Source organism: Dipteris shenzhenensis, chromosome 1 (genome assembly GCF_047967505.1).
Source record: "Dipteris shenzhenensis isolate YYH24624 ecotype China chromosome 1, Dip_SZ_1.0, whole genome shotgun sequence".
In the NCBI taxonomy this organism is placed as follows: Eukaryota; Viridiplantae; Streptophyta; class Polypodiopsida; order Gleicheniales; family Dipteridaceae; genus Dipteris; species Dipteris shenzhenensis.
Window position 1 is genome coordinate 57,375,512 of NC_141596.1, and position 26,989 is coordinate 57,402,500.

At 46.3% G+C, this 26,989-nt stretch overlaps 1 protein-coding gene across 3 annotated transcripts; it reads left to right on the top strand.

The window, feature by feature from the left end:
• LOC147906093 (protein TOPLESS-like) lies at positions 1-26,989 on the top strand. Of its 3 annotated transcripts, none has more exons than XM_087376457.1 (25): positions 1-661; positions 796-975; positions 1,088-1,205; positions 1,299-1,453; positions 2,241-2,385; positions 2,576-2,705; positions 2,802-2,920; positions 3,369-3,507; positions 17,639-17,748; positions 17,862-17,931; positions 18,054-18,127; positions 18,309-18,404; positions 18,525-18,620; positions 19,294-19,421; positions 19,644-19,878; positions 20,043-20,210; positions 20,300-20,398; positions 20,613-20,777; positions 23,916-24,026; positions 24,137-24,316; positions 25,130-25,258; positions 25,379-25,474; positions 25,559-25,747; positions 25,973-26,145; positions 26,317-26,989. In XM_087376457.1, the coding sequence occupies exons 1-25, from the start codon at positions 582-584 to the stop codon at positions 26,525-26,527; spliced, it is 3,396 nt and encodes a 1,131-aa protein (XP_087232583.1). In that variant the 5' UTR covers positions 1-581; the 3' UTR covers positions 26,528-26,989. The 3 variants fall into 3 exon arrangements, with proteins under 3 accessions (XP_087232583.1, XP_087232573.1, XP_087232578.1); XM_087376447.1 differs by having other exon boundaries at positions 2-661; positions 2,241-2,418; XM_087376452.1 differs by having other exon boundaries at positions 3-661; positions 2,241-2,418; positions 20,628-20,777.

A 26,989-nucleotide genomic window follows, 5' to 3' on the forward strand; every position in this document is an offset into this window, starting at 1 on the left:
CAATGGACGTTCATGCAGACCGACCCTGTCATCTCATAACCACGAAGTCCCGTCAGAAACGTCAGCCTCTCTATCTGTCTGTCGTTTCGATACGAGCTTCCGCTTATCAGTCGGTCTGTGGCTCAATCTAGATGAGTGGCAGCACGCGTCGAATTGGGCACTGGGCAGTGGAAGCAGAAATGGCGAGGCACAAGCAATAGAGAGGAGGAGAGCGAGAGCGAGCGAGAGAGAGAGAGAGGGCGGGCGAGCAAGCAATAGAGAGGTGAGCGAGAGCGGGAGCGAGAGCGACACAGACACAGAGAGAGAGAGAGAGAGAGAGAGAGGGCGAGCTCGCGCGCAGCCTTTGTTGGGTGGTTCGATCCCTCACTAATTCTCGGAGAGAACGAGAATGAGAGGCTCAAAACTTTGTTGGGTCTCGCGTTGCAATCTCCGCGACCTTCTTCGAGCTCCGATCCTTCATTCCTCCTCTCATCAAGGTTGCCCTTTGAGAGTCTTCTAGGTGTCTCCCCACAATTTGAACGAGTTTCGCGTATCAAGGACTTAATTGCTCATCATCGTAGCGCTAGCCCACACCTTAAATCATGTCTTCGCTCAGCAGAGAGCTCGTCTTCCTTATCCTGCAGTTCCTTGATGAGGAGAAGTTTAAGGAGACGGTGCACAGGTAAGAACGGCATCGCTTCTTTGTTTCAATTGTAGCTGCAAATCGGAATTTCCCTTCAGGCGTCATTTTTGCTATCTTGTCAACTTAGGTGGGATGCTACTAACAGAGCCTGATGTCGTAAATGTCCGTCCCAGGCTTGAGCAAGAATCGGGTTTCTTTTTCAACATGAAATACTTCGAAGATAAGGCACAGGCTGGAGAGTGGGATGAAGTGGAACGCTATCTCTCAGGATTTACTAAAGTGGATGATAATCGCTACTCCATGAAGATTTTTTTTGAGATTCGAAAGCAGAAATATCTCGAAGCTTTGGACAAGTTCGCAGACTCGAGCCTTCTGCTAACCTTTTCGCCATCTTTTGATGTTGCAGAGTCATCATTTGTTGCCTAGTCTATCCATGGTTTTCTGATCTTCGGTTCCATGATGCAGACAAGATCGAGCAAAGGCAGTAGAGGTTTTGGTGAAAGATTTAAAGGTGTTTTCTGCTTTCAACGAGGAGTTGTACAAGGAGATTACCCAGCTTTTGACCCTGGACAATTTCAGGCTTGTCTTTAACCTTTTAAGTTTGAGCTGTCAGTTTATTGGGACAGCAAAATTTCTTGGTGCTTACAAGCACCACTGATTGAACGGCCGCAGGGAGAACGATCAGCTGTCAAAGTATGGCGATACTAAGTCCGCCAGAAATATCATGTTGTTAGAATTGAAGAAACTGATTGAAGCTAATCCTCTTTTCCGAGATAAGCTGACGCTCCCTATCTTGAAAGCTTCACGACTAAGAACACTAATCAATCAAAGGTATTTGGTGGGTATTTCTTTAGGATTATTGCTTTCTATCAAATTAACACGATCAAAGAAGCTTGGTCTCTCCAAAGCTAATGGACAATATTGAAATACTATGTTTCGCTTCAAACTGTATCGTCGTATATGTCTCTCTCTCTCTCTCTCTCACACACACACACACACACACACACATTCACACACGCATGCTCGCTCTTGCCCTTGTCTCAAGGGTCTAGAGTCCCTATGTTCCCCTTGTTCTTATAAATCCCAACTGCTTTGCCACCTTTGATGTACGCCATCTTGTCTTTTTTCATTGCGTTGACACAGAGAGAGAGAGAGAGAGAGAGAGAGAGGGGGGGGGGGGGGCAGAGGAGGGCTGTGTGTATGAAAACACACACACACACACACACACACACACACACACACACACACACACACACACACGTGCACTTGCCGCGAGCACACACACACACACACATATATATATAGAGAGAGAGAGAGAGAGAGAGAGAGAGAGAGAGAGAGAGAGACTGTGCATACAGTGCGCCCCGCCCCCCCTTTTGCACAACCTCTCTCTCTCTCTCTCTCTCTCTCTTCTTTGTAGACATATTTGTATGTGTGTGCCTGTGCGCAGCCCGATGTATGTATGTGCATGTGTGTGCGCATGTGCACATGCACGTATGTACCCCTGCCTCGCATGTTCTTTGTGCATGTTTTTGCAACCCGCTCTCCCGCCCTGCCACACATAATCTTTGTGCATGTTTTTGCTGGCGCTGAACATTATGTTTATGGCTCTTGACAGTTTGAATTGGCAACACCAGCTATGCAAGAATCCCCGGCCGAACCCAGATATTAAAACTCTTTTTATCGATCACTCATGTGGACCACCAAATGGAGCACGTGCACCACCCCCATCCAACAATCCTCTTGTGGGTGGTATCCCAAAGGCAGGGGCATTTCCTCCCCTTGGAGTGCATGGTGTAGGTGTTATGACCCTAATTTGCTTGTAATGCCTTCGAAAGAAAGTTTATTTTCAATGGTGTAGACAGAATGGATCTCTACACAGCTTATTTTAACTGAAATCTATGCTAAGGAGTATGAAGATTGCACTTTGTTCAAAGAATTTTCTGCTGGCAGCCATTTCCACCTGCAGCTGCTCCCTCTGCTAGCCCACTCGCTGGTTGGATGGCAAATGCCAACCCTCCAGCTCCTTCCCATGCTGTCGTTGCTGCAGGGCCAGCTGTTGTTGCATCTTCATTGAATCCAAGTATGAAGTTATTATCGCTGAATCATTTTGTTAATATTTAGGAAGGGTTAAAAGTAATTTTGAGGTTGAGCTTGTTAATCTGCTCATGTGAAACAGGTACTCTGCTTAAGCACTCCAGAACACCCCCTAATAGTGCACCTGTTGTGGACTATCAATCTGCTGACTCTGAGCATCTTCTGAAGCGTGTGAGGCCAGCTGGTCAGCCAATGGATGAGGTAATCTTGTTCTGCTTGCAGTTCTGTCTTTGCATCCTATATATGAGGCCCATAGTTTTGCCCTCTGAAGCAGTGTTGATGCACCCGCTTGTGGGACTTGGGACCAGTCCAAAATTCTATTGTGACCAGTTTTTTGGATGAGGGTGGCAACATAACCATGTCCAGGGTGCCTTAGACCTTAGTCTAGTTCAAAGAACTTTTAGTAAAACCCCTCTAAAATATTCATTTCTTTCTTGCAGCATGTTGTCAGCTTAAGGGATTGTGATTGTCTTCAAGCTCATTGGCAATTACCAAATGTGTATGGCTATGTGCATGCGAGAGTGCAAATAATGATTTAGGTGTATGTATGCAAGGGAGTTTGTCTCATGAAAAAATTGGGTCATTTTCAATAAGTGGTGTTGTTCCGTTCTGATAATCTCCTGACATTTTTATGTTTTGCGCCCTGCAGGTCATGTATCAAGTTTCGGGTCTCTCACAGGCTGGGTATTCTTCTGATGATCTTCCAAAAGCAGTTGCTAGAATCTTGAATCAGGGTTCTAATGTTATGAGCATGGATTTCCATCCCTTACAGCAGACTATTCTACTTGGTTAGTGCTTTTCAATTGCAAGCTTTTTCTATCGTTGCATGCATCATTGTCAAAGTGCGCTTATCTTATTAGTCGGACTCCTCAACCCGACTGACAGAGGAACTTTGGCCATGTCTACGGTTTCCAAAGGATTTAGATCTATAGGCTCCATGGACCAATACTGTATATGTTGGACATGAACATTATCACACCATTGTCTGCATACCTTACCTAAGCGCTCTCATGCCCAACATAATGAGCATGCACTAGGAAGTATGTGTCTCGTCTGATCTTGACACTTCCTCCTTGGCCTGGTCTGCTTGGTTCCTCCTTTTGCTTTTGCACCTACTTCTTGCAGTCATGTCTAGGCCTGTCGTAGTAGAAACATTCTTTGTCTTCTTCTGCTTCCACCATCTGAATCCCCCCTCATCTCAAGAATCCATGTCATCATTTCCTTGGGTTCACCCTTATGCTTGCCCGAAGCAAGGGCCTAGAGTCTGTACATGATTATCTTTCCAAACTGAAGGAAAGTCAGGGATCAATTAGCTGCAATTTGTTGGAAGGTGGACAAACAAGCAATGACAATGACCTATTCTGAAGATCTGTAGGACTTTTGCTACCAGCGTTACAACCATGGAGAGTTCAAAGCTGCTCACCTTTAAAGAGATAGGTACTATGTTGGCACAAGGGAAGTCTCAAACAAAGACGGACGGCGATGCAAATCTTGACATCCTCGTCCATTAGCAACCAATTTAGGAGGATAAGGGCTTTTGTAGAGTTAGTCGTTTCGTACATGTTCTTCACTTGGTCAAAGGTGCGAAGGCTGTCTTTGTAAGCTGGATATGGGGAATCACATACTCTGCCATTGTCCTAAGCTGTCCTTGTTCTCCCAATCTTCAATCTGGATCTGCTCTGCAGATGTTGTCTTGCTCATGGTATCAATTATGGCCTTCACTGATGTCATCAGTTCCAAATGTCAATTGTAGACCATAGTATAAACAATTCTCTCACAAATGCGCAGTACCCACACGTTCGCATACGCCCACATCCACTGCACACATGACAATCCAACTATACAAAAGTCTTCATATAGAGTTTCTGATACAACCCTGAAAGCCTAGCGCTAAGAAGAAGGTTAGTAAAAAAGGACACCATTCTCTTCATCCAAGCTACAGTTTGTTTACAAAGACTAGAGTATTTTATTCTAGTCTCTCCCAAATGAGCATTTCCAACCAAAATTTATAGCTGATAAGGCAAGTGCAACATGGCATACCAATAGGCCACAATAGTGTGTGTGCCCATTAATACATCAACAATATATGTCTACATGAATCTAGACTCAAGTTCAACTATATGCAAGGTTCAAAACCATAAACAATACAATGGCATCTCCATCAACATCATCACAGCCAAACTTAGCTAGGACATATACACATATCCACACACACGATGTCAAAGCCGTCTGGTGGATGTGCTGATATACAACCATCTTTCCGCCCTACATAAAATCAAAGCCATTTCCCTCTTTAAAATGTATCCTAGACTTACTGAACTTTCAGACAACTCTCATTGTTTTGCTTGTAGCTCCCACTCTAGGCTTACGTTTTCGAAACTATCAGCTCTTGCATGTAAGAATCTCCTCTACCATCCTGATTCTACCATCAAAAAGCTCGTGTTGCTTAGCCCTTCCTCACCTCCTAACCTCCTAAATACAGTATGTACCTCCTAAATTGCACCATTTCCTGAAAACGTCTCTCTTTCTGCCATTTCTTGCTATCTTAGGAAATCTTTCTTCAAATTGCAGCCTATTCTAGTCTCTAACAGGGGGTTCTTTGGAGATCCTACCCTCGAATGTTCACAAGTTGTTGAGATCTGATCCATGCACTTCAATTGTGCATAGGTTAAGAGTTTGTAGCAGCAAAAATAAAAAATATCAGTGTTCTACTACTCCCATTTAAAGAAAGCGTCAGTTTCACAATAGTGTGCTGCTAAGTTTCTAGCATACAGTTTTGACCTCTACTTCTGGATATAGAGATTGCTACACATGTGACAAGAGCTGATTGGCCTATTTTGTTGTCAGGAGTCAGCATAAGTGGACTCGTCGACCTTCTCTAGGGCATGATTGGTCACTTTGAGGCCCTACATTGGCCAGATCTGAAGGGAAAGGAGAGCAGCCAGCCCTCTGTCTATAAAAGAAGCCACAAGTGGGTCAGTCTCTCAATCCACTCACAGGCTCTACAAAAGCATGTGGCAAGGAGGAGCGGGACCTGCAGATTGAGGAGCAATTCGGCTGTAGTACGTGCTTAATATTGGATTTTTGGTGCCTATCTTGCAGAGACCATATTTATGTGTGCTCTTATTCTATTACTTGTGTCCACAATTGTGTGGGAGATAAGTATAGTGTGATGTATCTGGCCTGTTATCTCAGACATGGTATCAGAGCCCAATGGATCTACTTCGTGTGTCTTCCAATTTCTTCAAATCCATGGCTTCACAATTGTCTATTCCCAACTTTGGAGAGAATGGAAAAGTAGACAGGAGTATTTACCCCCTTTGAAAGGTGATAATATGGAGCCACCTAGTGGCAAGAAAGATTTGGAAAGTTATTTTGGGCATGGATCTGAAGCCGGAGGTGCCATATTAGCTAGTCCCTCTAATGGAGCTTATGGCTACAACTGTAGTAAATGACTTTTTTGCACTAATTGGTTTGTTTTATAGGATGAGTTTGGACATGTTCCTGCATTCATTTAGGTCAGATTAAATTCTTGTAGGGGATGCCAAAGTTATATTGTTCATCTAGGCTGAATATGTGTCACATAAAACAATTTCATCCCATTGCCATGTAACTTGCGTAAATGTGCAGCACTAATGAAGAAGTTAATCGAGCAAGAAACTTGGCAAAGATGTGTGTCTTAATGCAGCGAGCAATTGAGGAATAAGTGCCTTATCTATAGCTCGTGGGGGGGCAGTCACCTCTAGGCTGACTTCTAGCTCTAGATAGCTTATTTTTCGTAAGTTGACCCTTGCCAGAGTGCAACCAACATTTGAAGGCTAGCCAATGTAGCTTAGTACCTATTGTATCTTGGAAAATGCTCTTTTTTAATGTTTGGTTCCATTGGGCTTGTAAAAACTCTCTTTTCTAGTGCCATTTCCTATGTTCTTTAGTACCAGAGGAAATGCTAAAAATTCCATGTTTGAGTGCAAGTATGTAGTGCCATCTATTCCATTGCAAGCACGGACTTGAGAGCTATGCTTTTGTTGAACGGAATCTTGAACCTATCCTTGATCTATAAGTGTGTCCTAGGGAATATCCATCCATAATGCATTGTAACATGCTTTGCTCTATTAGGCCTGTTTTGTCCATGCTAATAAGAGCTCATAATCATGGGTTAATGGAATACAATCATGCATGCACTATGTACAGCAGATAACTAGCATGTCCGCTTGCATCCCATAGCTTACTTGCAAATATACATATATTGAGCTAAAAATTAATCTGCTCCTTCGAATGCCCCCTCCCCTCCCCTGCTCCCGTCTACCCCCCCCTTGCGCTGCGCGGCCCCCTCTCCCCTCCCCCTCCTCTCTCGCTGTCGCCTCCCGCCGCGCCCCTCCGTCCTCCTCTCTTCCCTCTCCACCCGCCACCCCCCCCCCTCCTCCCCTCTCCGCCCCTCCGTCCTCTCCCCGCCTCCCCCCCCTCACGTTGCGCTACCACCCCCCGCCCCCTCCTCCCCCTCCCCGTTGCTGCGCAACGCTGCCTCCCCCCTCCCCCTCCTTCCTCGCCTCTCCTCCCCGCCTGCTCTCGTGCTGCGCTACCACACCCCCTCCCTTTCCCTCCTCTAACCCACCCTGCGCTGCGCTGCCCCCCCCCCTCCCTCCTCCTTCCTTCCCCCTCCGTCACTCGCTCCCTCTCCACCACCTCTCCCCCCCCGCTTCCCTGTACCTCTCCATCCCTCCCTCTTTCCTCCCCCGCCTCCGTACCACTCCCCCCTCCTTCGTCTCTGCCATTTCCTTTTCATTCCCCCGCCTTTGGAGCGTTCGCAGTTTGTCGGTGCGGTATGGCGGCCATGAGTCCGGAACCGGTGGCTCAGACAGACCCCCCCTCCATCAGCCTACCGCATAACACTGACAGAGCATCAGGTCTCCTTGGTGAAGCAGGCCGCCACGGACTTCTTCCAAACATCCGTTTATGGGAGAGTCATTGGCTACGCCCCTTCACGAGCAGACATCAGGGACTGGTTGTAGTCCACCCTCTACCTTGAGGACAGCCACATTGAGGAGGTTGCACTCATGGGACGTGGTATCTTCTGGCTCAAGCTCTCCTCAGCGCAGGCTACGAGCGATATAGTCAGACGGTCCCCTACTTCTGTGGGTGGGAAGATCATCCTTATGGTCCCATGGTATAGGGGTTTCAGTGTAGCGGACTTCGATGCCCGCTTCCGCATTCCTCGCCATCCAGTTACCCTCATTTTCTCAGGCCTTGCAACCGAGCTTCGCCCGATCATCAAGGACCTGGGGGCGCACTTTGGCTGGCTCATGCAGGACACCTTCGTTGATGCAGCGGCAGCCCAAGGGGCGCCACGTGTCAAAGTGGCAGTCCTAGATCCGCAGAGTATCCCCTCGGAGTTCGAGATTGAGACGGACTCAGGTGTGGTGACGCAGCGCATTATGGTCACTGGTCGCCCAGATCAGTGTCTGAGATGCCACGGCTTCGGACACCAGGCGCGCTCCTGCCCTCGCTTCACGAGGACATAACCTCAGAAGGCCCCCATCCAGGCAACTCAGGATCCCCCCCGCTAGGCATCGACACCCCCTCCCAAAGGGGAAGGCTGGACTGAGGTCAAAAGAAAACGGAAAGGAAACAAAACAGGACAAAAAAAGCCTTCCCATCTACAGCAAGAGTCCCCTGTGGTCACCAATCAGCAGCAGCCCGGTAAGGGGAAGGAGAAAGGGAAGGAGAAGATTAGCCAGTCTCCCTCTCATCCTTCACCCCGCCCCCCCCCCTCCCCTCTCCTCCTCGGTCCCCCTACCTCCCCCCCCTCCAGGATCCCCCCCCGCACCATTGGTTTCAGCCCCCCTCTCTCCCTCGAGCATGATCCTGAGGGGAACCCCCCCTCCGCCTGTGCCACCTGCGGCCCCGAAGCCAGCACAGACCTCCCCCGCGCCTATCCCTACTGGCCCGGCGGAGGGGAGAGGCCCTTCCCTGCAGATGGCCAGCACCACTCCAGCTTGTTCGACAGCCAGCACCCCTCTCTCTGGTTCAGACTCCTCATCCTCATCCCCACACCCAAGGGCTGCTCCTAGAGCTCCACCTTTGGAGTTTTACCGAGTAGGACCTTGGGATTATTTGGATGCAGCGGGTATTGGCTCCTTCCCTGCATGCCTAGACATCAGCATCTTCTTCCTCTGGAAGGGGGCGGAGGGTAAGGTGTCCGTCCTTGCCCCCCACGATGGTCCTAGCTATTCCTTCACTATCACCAGTGACGGGAATGAGCAATGGACGAATGAAAATGTTTGGGATCGGTAGCAGAGCAGCGGAGCTTCTTCAGCAACAGTGGAAGGAGGGTGACGTTCGTCTGAGATGGCGCCACAACGCCAAACGATTCCACCTTTTGGTCATTATTCCACCGCCTCTGGAGTGGGTCTACGCGAAAGGGCTCCGCCCGTGGAGGACCTCAGAGGTAGCGGGCTTCTACAGTATTTCCGTGGCAGAGGCGTCGAGTTGGTTAGAGAGAGCTTACCACCATGGGACGAAGGGCCTCTCCCCTCTATTGAAGGTTTTAGAGGATGGGTCCAATGATCTGGCCTCTCCTTCGAAACCCTCACAAAAGCGCCTTCATCTGCACACTGGACATCCTCCAACCACCTCGACATCAACCACAAGCAGACAGCTATTTGTGGCCCAGCTCCCCTCTTCATGAGTATACGCATTATCTCTTGGAACGTCAACGGGTTCCACTCATCGGGAACCCGCGGCCCCAGGAAGATGGTGCTCAGACAGGAGCTCTAGCCAGCCTTGGTGGGAAGGGTAGATGTGCTCCTATTGCAGGAACACAAGCTTTCGGCTTCTTAGACCAGTAATTGTGGGAAGGTCCTCACAGGACTCTCCCACACCTACTGGGAACCTTCGATTGGCGAGCAGGGGAGGAGCGGGGGTCTCTGTACCTCCATCGACGCTTCTCTAGTTCAGCATGTGTGTGGTTTTGGCACCTTGATCCCAGGACGGGCACTTTCGGTGGGCTTGAATATTGAGGGATCCCGCATCGGGGCATCCTCAATATCTATGCCCTGACCGACCTCAGACGGAGAGCCGCTTTTTGGAGCTCTTTGACAGACTTATTGCCAGAGATGGATTCTTGGATTGTAGGAGGGGACTTCAATAACCTTGAGACCTTAGAGGATCAGCAGGGACGGGGCCCAGAGTTCCTTGGTATAGCTCAGGCGGAGCAGGCAGATTGGGACTCCTTGTTCGCTGTGGAGGTCGGGACAGCTGGAGGGAGCCCTCCTTTTGCAGATGGACAGGGAGTCTCGACTTCTGTTGGGATTACAGGAGGGAGGGAGGCAGACTTCTGGAGCAATTGGACCGTTTCTATGTCAGCGATTGGGCGCTAGGCAGAGGTGGAGAGTCAGGAGTGGTTCCAGGGATGACCCTATCTGACCATGCCCCAGTCATCCTAGTCCTGGACTCAGCCTCTCACTCCTTACCTCCACGCTCATGCCGGATCCCAGACTCCATCTACTCCAGAGCAGCGGTTCGCAGCAGGATAGTGAACCTGTGGGAGCAGGATTGGGACCCCATGGGGGATATGGCAGCACATGTAGATCAGGCTCTTGCCGAGTCTAGTCTCATGTGTCAGCAGGAGGCGATTCAGGTCAGGCAGCAGTGGTGGGCGAAGGAGAGGAGTCTCAGACGAGATCTCGCCTCGATACAGCGGATGCAGTAGTCTTCTCCAGGCTCTGAGGAGCTCAGACGGTAGGAGGTTAGAGCCCGAGCCATGCTAGAGGAGATCACCCAGCGATGCTCAGAGTTCTCGTTTCATGCTTCCAAGTCCTTTTGGGCTAGGAAAGGCGATAAGATGTGAAGAGAGTTCTTTAGGACTTATGGCTAGAGGTCAGCAGGGGAACAACTCCGATCTCTTAGAGCGCAAGATGGTAGTGTTAGGACAGATCCAGACGAGGTCCGGGACTTGGCGACAGATTTCTACAGATCCCTGTTCCAACAGGAGCCCCCAGACCCTCGTGCCCACCGTTGCAGGGAGGAGGTGTGGAGGTATACACCGTTGCTCGTGCAGCCTAGCATGAGTGATTCTCTTCTCGTCCCTTTCACCGTGGCAGAGATGCAGGATGCGGTGAGCGCTATTGATGGGCATAAATTCCTAGGTGAGGATGGGCTCTCTAGAGCTTTCTTCACCACCTTCTAGGAGCAGGTCCACCAGCCCTTGCTCGCAGCCTTCCAGCATATCTTCTCCAGCGGACAGATGCCAGAGAGCCTTGCGACAGGCTTGATTTGCCTCATCCCCAAAGGGGGGGACCGTTAGGAGATCAGACAGTGGCGCCCTATCACCCTCCTCCCGACTGCCTACAAAATCCTCACCAAGATGATTAGTAGCCGCATCCGCCCCCTGCTACATGACTTGATCCATGACACCCAGACTCGTTTTGTCCAAGATCGCAGCATTTTGGACAACATTTTCACATTCTCAGAGGCGACGGAGTGGGCCCAGCTCAGTGGCCAGCACCTTGCCATACTCCTTCTTGACTTTGAGAAGGCGTACGATAGGGTAGACTGGTCCTTCTTGGAAGGTACACTCTCTCGGTTCGGTTTCTCGGATGAGTGGATCAGAGGTATTGCTAGCCTCTACAGGTCGGCCTCCAGCCGGGTTATCATCAGCGGCAGGATGGGGGAGAGATTCACCCTCGAGCGCTCGATGCGTCAGGGCTGCCCGCTTGTGCCCTACCTCTTCCTGTTTTTTGCGGAGGCCATGACTCACTTCCTACGAGCCCGTACCACTGGTCTTCGAGGGATGCGCCTCCCTATTCGGGATGATGCAGAACTTCTGGACTCCGAGTATGCAGACGACACAGCCCTATATGTGCAGGATGATATCGAGTCACTGGAGCGAGTGAGACTGTCCTTAGAGGTTTTTTGCCTAGCCGCTGGGATGAAAATCAACTGGCATAAGTCAGTTGGTTTTCTTACGGATCCGGGAGCCAGCTCACAGTGGGGTATTTTCCTGGGGTTTCGTTGGATCCCTAGAGGGCAGACTACACGTTACCTGGGATTCCAGGTAGGCCTGGATATCACGCCAGCTCAGCAGTCCACCGCTTGGTACGTGGCCTCTTGTTGGTGTTTCTCGAGATCGTGTGTAGCCCAGCTGAGGAGACTGGTGCGGAACTTCCTTTGGTCTGGCTCAGATGGTTCCGGCACCACCAGAGCGCGGGTCGCCTGGCAGACGGTCATTCTCCCCCAGAGAGAGGGCGGCCTTGGCATCATAGATCCAGAATTGCAAAGTCAGGCATTACTTGGCAAGTTAGTCATCCGCGGTCTAACCCCAGGAGGGCAGACGTGGAAGCTCTTACTTCAGCATGGTCTCAGCACGTGTACCCCCCAGAGAGGGGGTGATTGGCAGCCATCTATCCGGTGGATTTTTACTTCTTCCCCACTGACTCAGCCCTGTTCCCCCTTCCTCCGTAGCCTCGTCTCGGTCTGGAGGAAGTTGCGACACAGCCTCTCCCAGGTTCCCCCTAGCTACCGAGAGGAGATAGACAGACAGCCCCTGATCTGGAGCAGCTAGGTGACATATGATACAGGTCGCCAGCTTGGAGAGAGATCCCATATCCCTTGGGTGCGTGGGCCCACGCGCTCGCTCCGGGTTTGGAGGGACGTCTACAGCCAGCTGAGCCTAGGCGAGCTGGCAGCAGCAGTAGGTACGGCACACCCCGTGGCATTCCTTTGGTGGTTGCAGGCCTTTTCTCGGACTCCTCGATTCACTTCTTCTCCGTCACCGATGATAGCCGTCTCCAGAGCAGAGAGGCCGTGATCGACCCCCAGCTTCCCTGGCAGCGCCTTGGCATCATAGGGCTGCAAGGGAAAATGTGGCATATAGACCCCCTGATTATGCAGGACCAGGACTGGAGACTGTGGATCTGGGAGGGCTGTTCCTTGACAGAGGTGGAGTGGGACCCAGGGGAGTGGCGCTGGCCACCATTGGAGACCTCCGAGAACCCTACCCCCTTCTTCTCTTACAGTGCGCGTACTGGTAGGCGTGCTCTTGGGGCTGTCCAGCGCGGGCTACCCACACAGGCACATAGTTGGTATGCCCAAGGGATATCTGTGGTCTTTCTTTGCACATTCTGGAAGACTCTTTGGGCAAGCTGGCGGCCGAGGAAGATCTTTATGTCTACCATTGATATATCGTTGCTTCCATTTCAGTTAATATCAGACTGCAAACTGCATAGTTCTTACATAAGACAACTGATCCACTAGGTGCATGACTAATGCGATTAGGTATTCATAGTACTTGTTGGAAATACCTTCAATTAAACTTACAGCTTCAATTCCTTGAACCCTCATTGGCTTAATGGATGGTTTTTAGAGGATATCCAGAGATATGTATTAGTATATACAATATGTGAAATGTCCTCTATGTGGATAATATTATATGTTCACATGGCTTTGACATTATACCTATAAAAATTTATCAACTCATTGTTAGCATTTGTTAACCCTTGGGCTAAGTATCCTTGCTATGTAATCAAGAGGACATACTTCATTGCATGAATGATGTGTTAATATTCATATCATCTGAAAGATAAGATGATGTCTTACCTTCAGATTTCCACACACTTAAACATAAAAGTTGTTTTTGTTTTTGTTTGTGTCGGCGTAGATCAACTTTGATACCTATGTCAAAGCCACTTATCCTAAACCCTTTGTACAACCCATCCTAGAGTTAACCGGCCCCTGGTTCTGAATGGGCTCTGGGCATACCCATTTTTTGCTTGTCATTGGTAGTACGTGTCTTTGTTCTGTCCGAGTCGAGTTCCTATCCTTTTCAACATTTTGGCAAAGGAAGCAATTCTTCTAGTCTTCCTAGGGTTGTACTTTTTTTCTCATTGAGATGGAGCTCATTATTGCTTTATGAGTTAGAAGGCCTTACCCATCCAATAAATTAAATCAATTGAGCCAATCCCACTTAATGGGAGTTGGATGTTTGGGATAAATCATGCTTGCTAAGCTTGTTCAATGGGAGGAGACTTTTTCCTCTTCCTGCCAATGGGGTAGATTTCTTGCCATTAGAAAAAAAGGGAGCTCATTTTGGGGCCTTTTAGAAGAGAGAGAAAATAGGCTCTCAACCAATCAGGAGTGGGCCAACGTAACGTTGAAAATTCAACAAAAGAAGATGAAAGAAATGGTACTATATGTTCGTAGAAGCATGTCACATTAATGAGGTGATCTAATTTGAATCTCTAAAAAATTTATTTTATGTGCAGAATTTGGTGATCGGACACCGCAGACGCGTCCGGAACGGCCCAAAACCCCAAGAACGGCATTGGAAACGCTGGAATCGGACATCCGGAGGCCCGGAAACGGCCAAAAAAGGCCGAAAAGTGAGATTTGCAGATAAACGCGATTTTGAAAGGTACCAAATCGCATTTATCTGCAAATCTCACTTTTCGGCCTTTTTTGGCTGTTTCCGGGCCTCCGGATGTCCGATTCCAGCGTTTCCAGTGCCGTTCTTGGGGTTTTGGGCCGTTCTGGACGCGTCTACAGTGTCAGAATCACCAAATTCTGCACAGAAAAGTGTTGCTCTTATATGAACATTGAATGTAAAGCATGTGAAAGAATATATTTATTCCTTTTCACACTGACATTTCTCACGCAAGTGTCCATATTTTCTTGCTTTTGTAGAGAGAGAAAAGAGAAAATAGTGAATTTCTTACAGGGCTCCAAAATGAGCTCCCTTTTTTCCTAATGATTGAAGTAGGAACATGTTTGGATTGCAATAATGCCAAAGTAAGTGTCACAAGGACGTGAAATTATGGAACTTTTGATTTGCAACTCCCGTAATTTGCGAGTGACTGCCTTGAGCCTTTGGGGCGCAAGGGTCCGGCCTTGGGGAATTAAATTCCCTAGTGGGATCTTGGAAATAGTGAATGTGCGCTCAATTACTAGGCAATTAATTCCTAGGGCCAAAGTGTGCAATTGGGGGGCCAAAAGAGTGGTGCAATTAAAAATTGCTATTTTTAGCACAGGGTTCTAAAAAAGAGCCGAGAGCCCTTCTTTTGGATTGAGAAGGCCAAATCAATTCCCAGATCATCAGTTGTGAGCTCTCAGAGCCTGCCAAGTGCTGCTAGAGCAAAATCGCATTTTACCAGGAGCTTCCAGATCCTAGGGAAAATTGTCATCAGTCAGGGTTAGTACCAGTGCATCCAGGGTCTGCAAGAGGAATCGATTTGATTTCTGGAGACTTTCAGATGTTGTTGCTAATTTTGGTAACTTTCCAGGCATGGGTGTTCGCTTCTAAGCTGCTTTTGGGGCTGCACCAGAGTAGAATCAGCTTATCTCCATAGGATCTAGGGTTTTCTTGCTCCGGTGACCTATCTTCTGTGGATACTAGGTAGAAGAAGCTATGTTTTGGCCTGCTTTTGCCGTTCCTTGATTGGTTGCTGGCTAGTTATTGCATTTGGGTTTCTTTTCTCGCGAAGAAAGGTTGATTCTTCCTGTTGGGCAGCGGCTAGAGAGGCTATAGATCGAGGCAACCTGCTTGGGAGTGCTTTGCCGATAGATTGCACCAGAGTTTGGCTGTTGAGGGCTTTGTCTTGCAGTTGTTCAGCCGTGTCTGGCTGGTTGGGCACTTGGTTGTGCAATTGCGGGTGTGGCTCAGAGAGTGGATGCTATTGGATGCTATTGGGGTCTCTATTGCATGCTTTGGTTGGCTGTGGATACAAGATTGTCTAGTGATTGGATGCCGTTCACCATTTGAAGTTGAGCAGGGAATCACAGGGTGGGCTGGACAGGGAGTCTGCAGGCGTTGGTTTGCCTGTGGTGTAGCTTCCTAGAGACCTTTGTAATCAGTCGCTTGGCTTCAAATGATTGTTAAATAAATACCGCAAGGGGTGCCATCATTTGGGGCCAATCGGTGTCCTTGTTACTGAGTAGGAGCGCTCTAGCTTCCCTGTGATTTGTTCTGTGGTGCATGCATATTTACTTGTCAATTTACTGTGTATGCTCTAATTAAGTGGATCCTATCACCGTTTACGTTGTTAAGGCTGGTTTCAGTAAGGCCTAGGCTGAAAATATCGAAAACCCAATGTAAGCGAATAGGGCACCCCGGCGATAGGAAACCTCCATATTAATTAATTTCTTCGCGGCAGGGGAGCGAGATGGACGGATTAACCTAAGCGCAATGCCACATTAAATTGATTAAGGAAATCGTAGGCGGGAAGCTTTGTGAAGATCCAGTAGCGCTTCTGAATAACCGCCTTCAGCCAAGTATATGAGGGAGGGAGGTGGTAGGAGTAGGGAGAGTTGAGGGAGGGGAGGCTGAGTGGAGAAGGCTGGTGAGTGGGAGAGTTGGGGTGGTAGGAGCCAAGTATATGAGGGGTGGATGGAGGATGAGTGAGGGAGTGGAGGGAGAGGGGGAGGAAGAGAGCGGAGGGAGAGGGGGAGGGTTGAGCGCAGGGAGAGGGGGAGAGGAAGAGGGAGTGGAGGGAGAGGGGGAGGGGGAGGGGAGGGCTGGGCGCAGGGAGTGGTGGGAGATCGGAGGTAGAGGGAGCGGAAGGAGAGGGCAGAGAGGCGCAAGGCATAGAGAGTCTGAGAGGTGGTGAGAGAGGAGGTAGCAAATTAAGAATATAATTAATTGGAAAACCTTAGGTTAATTCGGATGGTGGAACGAGGGACAAATTAATTAATTGAGTTTTGGTAGGAGATGTGAATAAGCGGTTATTGCTACCATCTGTGCTCATGCAGCGAGTAGGCTCACCTAGACAAATCTCTGGGAGGTTTTGTTCCTTGACAGTTCCCAAATATATGGAGGTAATCTATTCCACTCTTTGTCACACTTTATCTTCATTATCTTGTTAGTAAAGTTTTTGCCTATGGTTGGTTTTGGATAACATGGAAAATGATAGTCTGCTATGCTGTATGGATACAGAATTTATAGGTGATGTTTTGAATGAGGAGCCTTACATAAATTGCAGTACTCTTTCAATTTGGATTGAGACAGAAGTTGACTTTTTGTTGTTGTTGTTGAAGTAATGTGCTTGTTCACGTAATTCCTATTTTGTGATGCAATTTTCAAACTAGCTTTTATTTACAGTATTGGTTAGCATGTGTACTTGAGAAACTTGAAAGGACATCCTTCTCATTGAATGCACACATTTGATTTATGTCACATGATAGTGCATGATTTCTCATGACAAGATTTTTGAATTTCGTAGATGAGTGTTAAAATCTTGACATGTGTAGTGTGTAAATGCAATTGTCTGTGCATGTAAAATGCATCCAACAGTGACACTGAGCATTCCAAAAGAAAGGTAATAGCAATCATAGTTACCAGGAAACAGGAACGTTGGATGCCGACAGGAGCGTATTGGGAAGGGGGAATGGGAACGGGAAGGCCAAGTGATATGACACATCATCAAATCACATGGAAGTATCCAAATATGAAAAGAAAGCCAGTTTTAACAACTCTGAAATTTCCATTTCAGCTTTAGGAACGCCAGATTTAGGTCCAAAACGCTATATGGACGCCAGATTTAGGTTTGGAACGCCAAATTTAGCTCTGGAACGCGTTCCGGAATGCTGGAACACTGTTCCCTGGTAACTTCTTGTCTAGGAACGTTCCAGGGACATTCCCATGTCAGCTCTTGGCGTTTCAGACGTTCTGGATGTCGGAACGCCGTTCCCTGGTAACTGTGATTCTATTGCTAATAGCACTAGAATCCTACTCACTAAACTTATGGTGGATTCTGAGGAAGCATAATGCTGCCTGTTTTTCATGTATCTTCATCTGTAATCTAATAAGTTTGTAGTGACTTGCAATATTTCTTAGAGTTTTTTCATGCATGACAAGGGTGATGAATTGCAGAGCTTTGTCTTGTATTCGATGATGTTTTGATGCCTACATCACATGCATTTTACTGTGGCCAGTTGGTACCAATGTTGGAGACATTGCCATCTGGGAGGTTTCATCTCGCGAAAGGTTGGCTTTGAGGCCATTCAAAGTTTGGGACATGTCAGCCTGCAGTGTTATATTGCAGGTACCTCGCACATAATTTATTGAGAACACAATTAGGATACAAAGATTGGATTTAGGAGGTATGTTTTCGAAAACTGTATTGTTCACTGCCATATATATGGTTTTGGGAACCAGGCTGCACTTCTCAAAGATCCAGCTGTCTCTGTTAATCGGACAATGTGGAGTCCTGATGGAGCTATTTTGGGTTAGTTGCTCCTCGAGTACTCTATTAATGGAGATGCACTTGATAAGCTGTGCCCATGATTCTCCCAGTGGTTAAAACTTAGTTGTTTAATTTTTAGTTCTGTGAATCCCTTTGTTTCACAGGGGTTGCTTTTTCAAAGCACATTGTGCAGATCTACCAGTATACTTGGGGGACTGACCCACGACCACACTTGGAGGTGTGTATTGGCTTTTGAGGGGATGTGATTGCATCATCATTCAATATACTGTTATACAAACTTCCAGTGCAAGCAAAATTTCATGGCATCAGAGCTGCCAGTGGTTTGCTTATGACAAGCCAGAAGAGTATGTTAGAGGCGTTTGAACTTGCATCTTCTCATCCTAAGTTGTATTTAACAGATTGATGCTCATGTTGGAGGCGTTAATGACCTGGCATTCTCTCATCCCAACAAACAACTTTGTATTGTCACGTGTGGTGATGACAAGGCAATCAAGGTTTGATTGAACTGATTATGTGGGTTATTGTTCTAACCATGCAAAGTGATGGTTCGTTTTTTCTCTCTTCTGAATTGAGTTATTCTGACATATGTACACAAATGTGTATTTTGCCTGTAGGTTTGGGATGCAGTCTCTGGCCGGAAATTATATACCTTTGAAGGACATGAAGCACCCGTATATTCTGTTTGCCCTCATCATAAAGAGAACATTCAGGTTGCTCCTCTCATCTGTGCTACTGCTAGACTAGCTTCTCTTTGCTGCAAAAAATTTCTGAAGTATTAAGGGCTTTGCGCTTCTTTAGTCCATCATCGAGAATGACAGCATAAATAAGCGACTTCATGAACTTGTGTACTTTAAATCTGTAAGTTTAGTTTGTTAATGCTAGCTTTGAGGCTGAGTCTTCCTTTAATTCCAAGAAGCCATGAAAACTTGGCAGCATTTGGTTCTATGTATGTTGTGGGAATTCCAAAGTGAGCTTGACCTACTTTTGTGCGTTCATAGACTTGTATGAAGTGGAGACTGCACACATTAGTGTCTTTGTTTAGCTAAGTTGGGAATACAACTTAGCTTCATGATGATAGTTAATTTTCAAGTATGAGGCTTATGCATTGCTGGTATCTTCAAACGGTAAATAATGTGTACAGTTTCTGGATCATCGATCTTATATGTATGAGCTTCGTTGAACGTGCTGTAGGAATGTAGTCATATGCAAGGCGCCCCTCCGGACCCCCAAAAAAAACCCCGTCCAAATGTAGCACCTAACACCGCCCCTCTTTTCTTTCCCCTTTTATAACAACAGCAGAGTGGATGAACATGCAGGGTTTTATAAAAAGTGAGGCTTTATTATGTCTTATCAAAGTACATAAAGATCTTTTTTGTTCTGCAGTTTATTTTTTCCACAGCAATTGATGGTAAAATCAAAGCCTGGTTATATGATTACATGGGATCCCGAGTGGACTATGATGCACCTGGGCATTGGCACACCACAATGGCATATAGTGCGGACGGATTGAGGTGAATGTCTGATGCTTCTGACTTTCTAGTTTAAATGGGTTGGAGTTAGTAAACACATTGTGGCCAAGTTAAAAGAAGCCTTGCTTAAAAGCTTGGTTCTACGCTATGAAGTGAAAACAGATGCTAGGCAATTTCAAACAAAGTAGTTATTTGCAGATATTTTAGTTTGCATGAAATAGTGAAGCAATAAACCTTATCTTGTTTCATTATCTTGCAATAAAGGCTTTTTTCATGCGGAACAAGCAAGGAGGGGGAGTCATATCTGGTGGAATGGAATGAGAGTGAAGGATCAATCAAAAGGACATACTTAGGGTTTGCCAAGCAATCCCTGGGAGTTGTGCAGTTTGACACTACAAGAAATCGTTTTCTAGCAGCTGGGGATGATTTTCAAATCAAATTCTGGGATATGGACAATACAAGCATCGTCACAACTACTGATGCTGATGGTGGATTGCTCGTAAGTTCTGATCGTATGTCTTTGTTGCAACTTTTTCTTTAATTAGCCTTTTGCTGAACATTCTATCACGATTCAACCCTTTTGGAAGAGTTGCAAGTTGGGAGTTTTGTCTAAATATGCCAGTAATTATAGGAACAAAGATTTTACTTTAGTGCTTGCTGCAGGCAAGCCCTCGTCTTCGTCTTAATAAAGAAGGATCTCTGCTGGCTGTTACTACAACCGAGAATGCAATCAAGATCTTAGCCAATGCAGAAGGGATGCGTCTGTTAAGGACGTTAGAGAATCGTACCTATGACACATTGAGAGGGCAGTCAGATGTAGCTAATGTGAAGGTTAGTTTGGTGTTGAAACCATGCTCAGAACTTTCACTTCTTTGCAGGAAAACTAGATTGAGAATAAGAGTGGACTCATATTTTTGCAGCCTGCAGAGGTGAGCTCAATGACCATAGGGACTACCTCAATCCCACCTGCCATGGGTCCAGTTGACAAGGTGCCTTCTGCAGTTACAGTAGCAGGCTTGGTAAGTCATCTATAAGATATATATGCTGAGTTGACCTTTTACCAGTAATCTTCCTTCCATCCTTGAATTACTTTTTTCATGACTGACTTTGTCTCTAGATAATTGTCATCTGCGATTTACTGTGCTGATGGAACATGCAAGGCTGACAAAGATGTCAGATTTCTGGTGTGCAGAATGGAATAGATGCTACTCGCAATGCTGACAAAGATGTCAGATTTCTGGTGTGCAGAATGGAATAGATGCTACTCGCAATGCCGATGTTAAACCAAGGATTCTGGATGAGACAACTGAGAAAAATAAGCCCTGGAAAGTGACTGAAATTACAGAGCCATTGCAGTGCAGGTGCATGCGACTCCCTGATACTCTGCCAGTAACCAAGGTATACCGAGTGTTCATGTGTTGGAACTGGGGGAATGATGTATCTATTATGTTTAGTGTTTCTGATTTCATTGCGATTAGAGGAATCAGAAAACAATGCACACCAGCATGTGCTATAATCCATATTATATTACCAGGTTTTACGCGTTCTAAATGCAATTAAATCCATGAGCTGTCACCCACCACTCTTGTATGCACTTTTGATGTGATGAGGTGGTTTGCACTAGTTTTGAACCCCTCAACACCATCTCTTCCATTCACAAGGCAGGGGATCCCATGAGCCTGGAAACTACAAGACCATTATGATTGGACATGTCATGTCCAAGATTTATGCATTAGTGCTCGATATTAGCCGATTTGCAAATTTAGGGACTTAGAGCCGTAGGGCTAGACAGGCTTTTGGAGAGACAATGGGACCATGGATCACATACTCACACTCAGAGGAGTCATTGAGGAGGCAAGGGCATGGACACAGAGGGTTTATTGTTGCTTTGTGGATTTTCACAAAGCCTTGGACACAATGCCTTGAGCTTGACTCATCAAATGTTTGCAGGAGTTGAGATATGATGAGGAGATCATCTGGGCAGTCATGGAACTTTATGAGAGAGTCTCGGGTAGGGTTCGGATAGGTGCAGGGTGGACAGAGGAGAGTATGAGCACTATTGGGGTCAAACAAGGTTTGTCCATCACCAACCTTGCTAAGCTTGAGACTTTCATTGGGACTCTTGGGAGGGCTGGCTACTCCCTAGCCCTGCTGTAGATCCTCCTATAGCGGATGACATGGTCCTACTCTCCTCCTCAACAGAGGGGCTCCAATGACCCTTGGACGCAGTCCATACTTTTTGCTTGACACTTGAAGGTCAACCTTGGTGAAACCAAAGTCATGATACATCCTGGGGCAGCCATGCACAAGGAGCACTTTACACTAGATGGTTTACCAGTGGAGGTGGTTGCATCCTACACATACGTGGGGGTTCTTTTCTCTGGCCCGATCTTTACGATGCAATCCAGGTTACCATGGTTGGCCCTTTCCTCATCCATGGCTTTGACATCTGAGGCTGATCAGAGATGCTAGTATGCACGTACATCTAGGTGGTTTGAAAGCTTGGGGCTCTACAGAAACGGATTACAGGGCGATGCAGGTTACCATGGTTGGCCCTTTCCTTATCCATGGCTTTGACCAGAGATGCTGGTATGCATGTACATGTAGGTGGTTTGAGAGCCTGGGGCTCCACATAGACAGATTGCTCACTTCCAATACAAGCATTGAGGCCCCCTCTGTCCCACTCGCGTATCACGAGATGAACGAGGTTATCCAAGAGGATGTCTTACAACTACATACTTTTCTGACCTGGTTGGCACCCCGCGAGCTCCCTGTGAAGCTGAGGAGACATGTACAGGAGGTGGGGATGCAAAGGCAAACCTGGGGGATAAAGAGAGTGGAGAGGATGAAGAGAGAAAAATATAGTGGGAAAAAATATGCTGCAACAAGCTCGGTCATACGGAGGATAGGTGTTACCAGAAGCTTGCTCAACAAGAATCGAAGGATCATGCCAATTGGGTGGCATGTGCCACTAGTGATGATGCAGACGAAGATGACCCACCGACATAGGATCATGCTCTTACAATCTGTCTCTCGCATCTAGAGGATGATGGAGATCATGATTTTGCTTTCTAAAGCATAATATATTTGAATACTCCGCCCTGGGGGTGTTTCCCAAAAATGAATGCAATAAATCATGTGTATTGAGTCAATAAAGGTCTGCCTTGGATAGTCCTTTTAAAACGATGTATTTCTTTTATATTTTTGGTGTGTGGCTCCATGTTCCTCATTAGTCTTTGGAGCTAGGTGGGGATGTATTGTGGGAGCCATGTGTTTTTTGGCTTTGATAGGACTATTTGTTAGTGCATTGGTCTCCTAGACCTCTGAGTTGATCATGCATCCATGCATGATGAGCCTCTGAGCCATGCTAGATGAGATTTCTATGTTATGCTCACTAGCCTCTGAGCCATGCTCACTTGCCTCTGAGATTGTGTGGGAGCTATGGCTAGTTCTAGACCGGCATGCATAGTTTTGATGACCATCATTATCATGTTCTGTTCTTGGTTCCATCCCAAAGTCCCTCACCTTTCCTCCGTGGGGGGGTGTTAGGAAATGGAATCAATTTGAGTGACTTTTAGTGTGTTCTGGAGTAGTACTATACTACTTTATATCCTAGAGTGCCATGTGTCACTATGGGACTTCTCCCATATACATTTGACACTTAGAGTGTGTGTGCCTATCCTATAAAGGCATTGTACTTCCATTGTTATAATTATCAAGCCTCATGCCTTCCTTAATCATGTAAGTACTTTGCTTGGTTGTATATTTCTTTCTCGCATTATTTCATTTCCATTATGCTTTCCTAGTCTTGCTTTTTCTTTCCATTCCATTCCATTCCATGTCTTGCATCTTCAAAGGTAGGAAAGGAAGCTTTGATACCACATGATGGAACTAGATAGGAGGCATGCTAGGCTAGGCTATATAGCAAACATAATGAAATGGAAATGGAAAGCAAAAGGAAATGAAATGCTGGAAAGAAATGAACAACCAAAGGAAAGTACTTACATAACCAAAGAGGCTTGAGGCTTGATTGATTTGACAAGTGAAAGTACCATGCCTTTATAGGATAGGCACACACACACTTAGTACCAAATATATATGGGATAACTCCCAATATGACAGGTGGCACTCCTAGACACCTAGTACTATAAAACTCACACTGGGACTCACTAGAACATACCAAAACTGACTCAACTTGCCTCCATTTCCTAACAACAAACTCCTTGGTTTCCACATCAACCGACCATGTAGGGAAATGAACTGTATGCGGCAATGTGGATAGAGTGGGTCCTGAGGTGGGATTTGGTATCAAGTGTGGGCTACTTGTCCAGGTCCTCTAGGATTGTGGCCAAGTGGCTACCAAATATCTGATCTAGAGAGTGGTCAAAGTCACACTGGTAGTTGGGAGAGGGAATGAGTGATGGAGGTGGCGGGATGGAGTGGAGCTAGATGGAAGGAGATGCATTTCTTTTGTGTGCGAGAGAGAGAGAGAGAGAGAGAGAGAGAGAGAGAGAGACTTATGGATTATAATTGCAGGTTTCTAGACTTCTGTACACCAATTCAGGAGGAGCCATACTGGGTCTTTGTTCAAATGCTGTGCACAAGCATTGGAAATGGCAACGTAATGAACGAAATCCAACATCCAAGGTTCATTCTTTCTCGCCTTTGTGTTTAATTTTTTTTTTTTTCATTTGAATGCATTGTATTTATAAATTGAGGATCAAATATTGCTTCATTGAGCTCATCTACCATTTTAGGCTACTACAAGTGTGGCTCCACAGCTATGGCAGCCTGCAAGTGGAATTATCATGACCAATGATGTCAGTGACTCAGACCCTGAAGAAGCTGTCCCATGCATAGCACTATCAAAAAATGACTCCTATGTTATGTCAGCGTCTGGTGGCAAAGTATCTTTATTTAACATGATGACTTTCAAGGTAGTCACTCACCTTCCATTTCAGAGTTACCTGAATGAAAAGTTTTCTGCTACAATGTTTCTCCTGTATTATATACCTCTTCTGGCTTTCTCTGTAGGTCATAGGCGGTTCCATCATATGTGAAATGTGATTTTATTGGAATATGAGAGGGATACACGAACTTTTCCACACGTGTACGTACAAGCATGTCGAAATGCACTCGTACGTACTACATGCAGACAAATATATGTGAATGGATGTGCAATAGCAAAAGCTAGAAACAGATACCTGTTTTCAATCAGGCTGACATAGATAGCCCCATGTCTACAAATAGCTCGTGTCACATGGCATGTGACATAGAATTGGATGTTTCTATGTCAAAAGCTCTCAGACCCATAACATTATCATTACTGCTCAGTTTGGCGAAGAAGTCTGCCAAGGTCCCCATTTCCTAGGGAACACGAGGACTCCATTTACAGGCAAGGGAATGATTATATATCATCCTAAAACAAAAGCTCGAACTCAGTACTCTTTCCTATCTCCATATCATGTGTTGTTTGTCATCGTTGCTGCCATTATTGTTTGGATTCTAAGGTGTCAGGTTCCGGTAAGTAGCTGTGTACTGGGATGAGGCTTCAAATGGGCCATGTGGGTAATACACAATAAAACGAATGTGAAAGGATCCTGCTTCTGTGCTAGCACTGATATTGAGGGATAGTTGTAAGAAGGATGGGGAGAGGGAGGCAAGGATAATGCCAGAAAGGTTTCTTTCATGGTGCTAACAAAATGAGCTATAGGTTGAACAGCTAAATCTCTGGATCGTACATTCTGCAGGTCATGACAACTTTTATGCCTCCGCCTCCAGCTGCAACCTTCCTTGCATTCCATCCAGAGGATAACAACATCATTGCTGTTGGTATGGAGGACTCTTCTATTCAGATATACAATGTCCAGGTTGATGAGGTGATCTAGTGAACACATTGCTTTCGATTCCTTTATTATTTGGGATTTCTAATCTTCCCCTTTCTATTGTTGATGTGTAAGCAATCTTAACACTTGATTATCTGAAAATTGAGAATGTAGGTAAAGATTACATTAAGAGGACACCAGAAGAAGATCACAGGGTTAGCCTTTTCAAACTCTCTCAATGTCTTAGTATCCGCTGGAGCTGATGCACAGGTAATGTTTCTTCCTGCATACTTGATCAACATTGCTTGTAACACATAGTCAGGGGATTTGAACCAACATTCTGGTATTTTGCAGTTATGTGTGTGGAGTTCAGAGGGATGGGAGAAGCGCAAAACTAAGTTAGTGCAAGTCCCAGATGGACGGCCTCCATTAGCCATAGGCGACACTGGAGTGCAGTTCCACTTTGATCAAAAAGGGCTATTAGTTGTTCACGAGAGCCAGCTAGCCATCTACGATGCTTCAAAGCTGGAATGTATCAGACAGGTTGGCATATCCTTAGCAGACATGTAGATAACAAATGGAGCTAAGAAATTTATGGACTTAATGGGCTCTATTTCCCTTGTTGTAAAGTTGAATTGTGAATGTGCTTCTTGTAAGCCTTACACTACAAATTGTAGTCTATGATTTTAGACTTGTCATGGCAAGCACTTGAAGTGTGGATTTGCCCCTTGTAAGCCTCACGTTCATTTTGGAACATTAATTGTGCAGTGGATTCCCCGCGATTCAATGCCTTCATCGATATCACATGCGACATATTCCTGCAACAGCCAACTCATTTATGCTAGTTTTGTTGATGGGTCAGTGGGAGTTTTTGACTCAGAAAGTTTACGACCAAGGTGCCGGTTGGCTCCATCCACGTATTTGCCATCTGGGGTTAGCAGGTAACCACCATCAGGCTTTTGGTTAATTGCCACAGTTTAGTTTCTGGATCATCCTTCTGACTCTAATGGCTCAGCTTGGTGTCAAAAGCATCTGATTGAGCGCATAGTTTCATCAAGCTTCTGGAACGATTTCAAAGAGGGATATCTCAGCTTTATTCATGTTTTTTACAGCTCCAATGTATATCCTTTGGTGGTTGCGGCACACCCGTCTGAGCCAAACCAATTCGCCCTTGGATTGACAGATGGTTCTGTGGAAGTGCTAGAGCCTCTTGAATCTGAGGGCAAATGGGGTATTTGGCCACCTACAGAGAATGGAACAGTGAGCAGTCCCAACCGTATACCTAATGCTGGAAATGTGAGCACTGGGCAAGCTTCGAGATGATACAGGCTTGCAGGATCACCTTCTTTTTACTTGAGGAAGCGATACCAAAGAGCGAGCTTACAGTCTAGATTATAATATGACCGGGTACCACCCAGTATAGACAGGTTGACCTGACCCACTGCAATGGGCTTGCTTTTATGGAAGTATGCATCGTGGTTTGTACCTGGATGCTGTACAGTCCTACATCCAGGTTGGCGATGCTTCAACCATTGAGAATGATCTTTGAGCATCTGCGATTGCTGCAGGTGTAAATTTATACACTGAGATTCGGCCCCATGCCGAAACAAACTAGGGCTGATCTAGCTTTTGCATACAAGACTGCCCATTTTCGAACAAAGCTCTTTATACACATTTCAGTTAGTCCTTGTCAAGGAACTTGACCATAACGTTGTATGGTATACATGTGAATTAAATAAACTCAACGTACAGAGTATTGATTACAGTATTAAAAGGGCCGTTGGA

Coding starts and splice junctions, on each gene's coding strand:
- LOC147906093 (XM_087376447.1), top strand. CDS start 582: ATGTCTTCGCTCAGCAGAGAGCTCGTCTTCCTTATCCTGCAGTTCCTT. Junction 1,206..1,298: donor CCCTGGACAATTTCAGGCTT/GTCTTTAACCTT, acceptor GGCCGCAGGGAG/AACGATCAGCTGTCAAAGTA. Junction 17,749..17,861: donor CCTGCAGTGTTATATTGCAG/GTACCTCGCACA, acceptor TTTGGGAACCAG/GCTGCACTTCTCAAAGATCC.